The 5,192-nt window shown below is 60.9% G+C and overlaps 1 protein-coding gene across 1 annotated transcript; it reads left to right on the top strand.

Annotated features, from left to right (window-relative positions):
* Positions 1–294: 294 nt before the first annotated feature.
* Positions 295–4,600, top strand: ZNF512 (zinc finger protein 512; the record flags this gene model as incomplete). The annotated part of the gene is made up of 6 exons (XM_010146901.1): positions 295–462; positions 1,050–1,244; positions 1,881–1,982; positions 3,156–3,218; positions 3,768–3,866; positions 4,304–4,600. Coding segments are annotated over 6 exons (924 nt in total), but the record flags the coding sequence as incomplete, so codon positions are not given.
* Positions 4,601–5,192: the final 592 nt, after the last annotated feature.

Here is a 5,192-nt window from a genome sequence, read left to right as displayed (position 1 = left end):
TCTGCACAGCTCCTCCCTTTGTATCCGAACATCTGTCCCGTGGGCCCCCTCAGTTAACACCTCGCTTCTCCGCTCCGTCCATGGAAGTTTCCTCCTGCCTACCACGAGTTCTGAGGAGCAGTTTCTCCCGGTTGCAGCCGGTTCTGTCTGGGCAGCCCAGCGTTGTTGTTCAGAACCCGATGGCTCTGCCCTGGCAGAAGCACCGGTCCCGCTGTCACTGACCTGGGTTCTGCGCTCAGAGCTTGCGGTCCTTGGCCGAGCGGGTCTTCATGCGTTTCCCTTCTGCGTTGACAGGGCTGCACCGGCAGCTTCACCAGCATCATGGGGTACCTGTACCACGTTAGAAAGTGTGGGAAGGCTGCATCGGAGCTGGAGAAAATGGCCATGAAGTGCCACCACTGTGGGAAAGCATACAGATCCAAGGCTGGGCTCGTCTACCATCTCCGGTCCAAGCACGGGCCGGTAAGTGCCAGTTGCCATAGTTACTGGGCAGGGGGCTGGTATTTCAGCCGTTGGGACTTGGAGTGCACGTGGGCCTTTCCCTGCTGCTGGGGGGGTCGGGGGCAGCAAACCTCTGATTTTTCTGTCTCTGGAGAATTCTGTCCTCACTGCTTCCCCACAGCAGCTGCTGTTGCTGTTCTGTGACTGGGATGAAGTTTAAGTACCGAATCGCCATGGCAACAGTAGCCTTTCCCCAGCCTGACTTTGGCAGAAAGATGCGACCACATGTCGCTTGTGAGATGCTTTTCCTTGGTCCTGGGGGACAGGGCACTGGAGCAGGACAGGCAGGACCGTCTTGTCCGTGGGGTGGACAGCCAGTGATGCGAGAGCGGGTTGCAACCAGTGGCTGCTCGAAACTCTGCATGAGCCTTGTGCTGTGAGCCCGAGCAGAGCTGGGCTGTGTCTCGCGGGGGCGCAGTTCTGTCCCAGCTGACAGGGAGCCACAGCTGCAGCGGCGTTTTGGGGGGGGATTTGGCAGAATGTGTACTCGCTCGTATAACTGAAACAGGAGCGTGTGCAGGAGGGTCACCAGTTTGGCATCGTTGCAGGTCGCTTTCCTCCACGAGGAGAGGAGAACAGAGTGCCTGAAGGAGGCCAAGCGGGAGCCCGGTCACGTGGGCAGAGTTCAGAGGAGGTCTGCCAAGGTGGCAGCCTACTATCTGCATGAGCTGGCTGGAGAAGAGCTGGCCAAGGAGTGGCCCAAGAGAAAAGTTCTGCAGGACCTGATTCCCGATGACCGGAAGGTACAAGGCCTCCAAATGGCCTTGGAGTCTGTCTTCACATGAGAGGACTCTTGCGTGGTGTCTGCCCCGCACTCCTGGTGTTCAGGCACCCGGGGGGGCAGTTCGGAAGAGGCAGTGTCTTGTGGGAGGGATGAGGTTTGCTCTCTGGTGTCACTGCAGCGTTGCCCCGGTGGCAGCTGCTGTGCCGAGTGCTTTGTCCATCAGCCTGCAGCGACTTGCGCGTCCTGTCGCTGTGATTGCCCGTGGGCACGAGCACGGAGGGAGTTACGGCAGCTTGTTGCTCACAAGCCATGGCTGCAGCCCGCTGCTGCCAGGCAGTGATGTGTCATCGCATGCCCGGCTACGGAGTTCCTGGGAGCACCTTTCAGGCTCTGAGGGAATCCCAAGCGGAAGGGATGATGTGTGTTTTTACTGGGGTAAGGACATGCAGGAGAGCTGCTGTGCTCAGTTTTGGGAAGTTTTGGATCTGGTTCGAGGAGGGTTCCCAGATTCAGTGCGGTGGGAGAAGGTTGGTGATGGGGAGCTTGGCTGTCAGTGGGAGAAGAGGCACCTCAGTCTCACAGCCAGGGAGAGGAAGGGACATACCGGCACTGCGTGGGGTCGGCGTTGCTCCCAGCCTTCGGTTCTCTCTCTCAGCTGAAATACACTCGGCCGGGGCTGCCCACATTCAGCCAAGATGTGCTCTGCAAGTGGAAGACAGAGATAAAGATGTACCGGAGAGTCCACTGCCCAAACCAGGTAACCCTGGAGCGTTCTGCAGCCTCAGATGGGGGCAGATTTCGGGTCGGTATGAGCCAGCAGCTTTCCATGACCCCAGAGCTGCTGTTCTCTCTGGGAGGCAAATGCTGCTCCAGCTCGGTATGGCGGGCTCGGGTAACTGGGGCCCTGGTGGGACTGTTGCCCTGGGACGATCCCTTCGGGGACGTGGTTGGGCACTTCAGTACTCTGGTGTCAGCCTGGCTCAGCTTTGGCATCTAGCCGGGAGCAGGGCTGTTGGGCACCTGAGCAGTGAGAAGGTGATGGGCCCTGCCTGGCAGGGGCGGTACGTCTGCTTATGGAAGAAGGGGGAGTGGAGAGAGCGGGGTGGGAGCAGAGGGACTTTGGCACAGCACTTCAGCTTCCTTCTGAGAGCTGGAGATGGGCTATGGGACTCGTGCATGTCTCCCGCCCTGGGGATGCGCATGCACTGGGCTTCCCGCAGTCCTGCGCGCAGTCACCTGCCAGATCCAGGGAGGAAATTGCCCCGCTGGTGGAAACTGCCGTAGGCAGCGTAGAGTACCACAGACACGTGGTGCTGGACAGCCAGGGTCAGTGGGTTTGGGGCAGACGGTGCCAGCCCCTTCCCTGCCCACCCAGCCCCTCCCTGGCTGGCTATGGGGTAAGGGGCTGTGGGCAGAAGGCAGCTGCCCCGGCTCCCTGATGCAGGAGGGAGCAGCATCCCGCACCACCTCCTGTTCCAGGGTCTGCGCTGTGGGCTGAGCGTGACCCAATATCCCAGGAGAGATTCGTGAAGCCGCCCACGGGCAGGGCCTGCGAAGCTGCCGGCTAGTGGGGGCCACTGATGGTGGCAGCAGCGCTCGTGCCCTGGGATGCCGGACACGAGCCGGGCAGGAATCATGAAGTGTCGTGTCGTTGTCACTGTGCCTCGCGCCACATCGCTCTCTGCCACAGGCAAAGTGCCAAGCGCGGCTCTTGACAAGGGGACGGTGGCTGCAACGCCTCCGCATGCCCAGGAGCTGGAAACATGTAACTCACCCAAACCTTCTCCTCACGGCCTTTCTACCTCATGCTCCAGCTTCGCAGGCCTCGGGCTCTCTCTACCTCTGACACCTTTTGGAACTGTCGTGCCTGCCTGGTGCAGGGGGAGCGGTCTCACTGCCGTTCTGCTGATGCGCTGTTGTGCTCTTTCAGGGGTGCGAGTCTGTATACGGCAGCGTCTCAGGACTCAAGGCTCACCTCGGCACCTGCACCCTGGTTGGTAGCTCACTGTACTCACCCTTTAGTAGCAATAGCCCGCCAGCCCCTGTCCCTCAGATTTCGCCTGTCCCTCAGATTTCCCCCGTCCCTCAGATATCCCCGTCCCTCAGATTTCACCCGTCCCTCAGGCATCCCCCGTCCCTCAGATTTCCCCGTCCCTCAGATTTCCCCTGTCCAAGTGTCCTGCCATCCACTGCTCCCTCTTGCTCCCCACCTGAGCGTTCCCATGTGCTGGTGGCGTTGCCATTGCAAACGCTGCCCAGGCGAGGCGGCAGCGGCGCGGTGGCACGCGGCAGAGCGGCACGTGGCGTAGTGAAGCTGCGGTGCTGCCTGGAGCCGTGGCTGCAGGAGCGTTCTCCCGGTACCAAACACCTCCCAGAGCAGGGCGGTGGGCTGTGGGCACGTCAGTGCTCCTGTGCCTGAGGCGTTGTCTGGAATGAGGAAGACTCTGCTTCCCGCTGCCGGGTCCCTCGCGCCAGGCTCTGTGCGGTACCTCCGTGTGTCTGGGCAGCAGCAGGTGATGGATGCTCTTTGTTTCGGTGCCAGGGGGACTTCGTGGCAGGTAAATACAAGTGTCTCCTGTGTGAAAAGGAATTCATTTCCGAGAGTGGGGTCAAGTACCACATCAACTCTGTGCATGCTGAGGTGAGGCGGGCAGGACACCGTGCTCGAGCCCTGGGCCGTGGGAGGTGGGTGTGTTGGGAGGGAAATGCTGGATGCTTGCCTTGGATAGGTTTTGCCTTCCCTGCTGGGAACAGGGTCCCGGACTGGAGCGGCCTTTGACGTGCTGCTTAGTTGGGGGTGGTTTGGGTGGCCGGTGTTGGGCTGTGTCCGTGTCTGTCCCAGGCCGCTGCTCGGTTCGGCATCTCCCCTGCCTTCAGCCAGGCAGTTGCCAAATCAGACCCGAGTCCCTGAGACAGTGACCCTTGAGGAAGATCAGAGCTTCGCTGGGCAGCGGCCGTCCCAGGGCCTGCGTTTCACCAACCCCTGCTCCCCCCAGGGCGGCGTTGTTAAAAGCCCTGATCAGCTTTATCAGGTGTCTCCACCACCAGTACCAACCTGTTGCCTTCTGAACCCTCCAGGACTGGTTTGACGTGAACACAGCCACCACCAAAAGCTTTGAGAAGCTGATGAAGATCCGCCAAAGGGAAGAGCAGAGGAAGCAGCGGAAGAAACGTCCTTTGACCCGGAGCAAGAAGAAGAGAACTGGGCCCCCGGCTGCCAAGAAGCTGCCAGTTGCTGGGGTTGAAAACACGAGGAGAAGTAAGAGAGGTCGCCCACAGCGGGAGGACGAGAGCGTGAGTAGCGAGGAGGGGGATCCCCAAGCGACACAGAGAGCTGAATTCCCGAAAACCAGCCGCAAGCGAGGCCGGAAGTAAGTCCCCAGAAGCAGAAGGAGTGGCCCTGAAGCTTTTCGGTTCCCAGCCCCAGTTCGTCAGGCTCCAGACTTGCATCACTGATGTCAGCAGCAGCTGCCTGTGACTGGGACTCCCACCCACCCGGTGACCCCGGCTGTGACCCTGTTGCCTCTGGACAGTGGGGAGAGACTCCAGGGCACTGCCAGGTGGCGGAGGTGTACGTGGTGTAGTTCCGCTCTGGTTGTGGTCTCGGCTGGGGTCACATCAGCTGCTTGTTTCATGGTTTCCAGCACAGCGTCTCCGTCTGGTCATCTTCCCCCGCTGGGCGAGGTGGGGGCTGGCTTTGAGCCGTCCGGCAGTGCTGAGGTCTCTGGAAGGGGGGTCTGTTGTGCCGCGTGCACGCGACTGGGCAGTGCTGTGCGGGACGTGGCGCTGGCAGCCAGCCCTGAGCTATCCTGCCTGCGGGCAGCATGGCTCATGGCACCTCACAGCGTGCGCTCCAGGCTGCACCAGGCACTCTCTGCTTCATGGACCGGCGGGGAGGCTCAGCAAGTGAGCTCTGGGCCGCTTGGAAGTGATGGCACATCCTTGATACCCTCACCAGGGACCCTGT

This window comes from Eurypyga helias, unplaced genomic scaffold, assembly GCF_000690775.1.
Source record: "Eurypyga helias isolate BGI_N326 unplaced genomic scaffold, ASM69077v1 scaffold33722, whole genome shotgun sequence".
Taxonomy (NCBI): domain Eukaryota; kingdom Metazoa; phylum Chordata; class Aves; order Eurypygiformes; family Eurypygidae; genus Eurypyga; species Eurypyga helias.
This window is presented reverse-complemented; position numbering and strand designations above follow the sequence as displayed.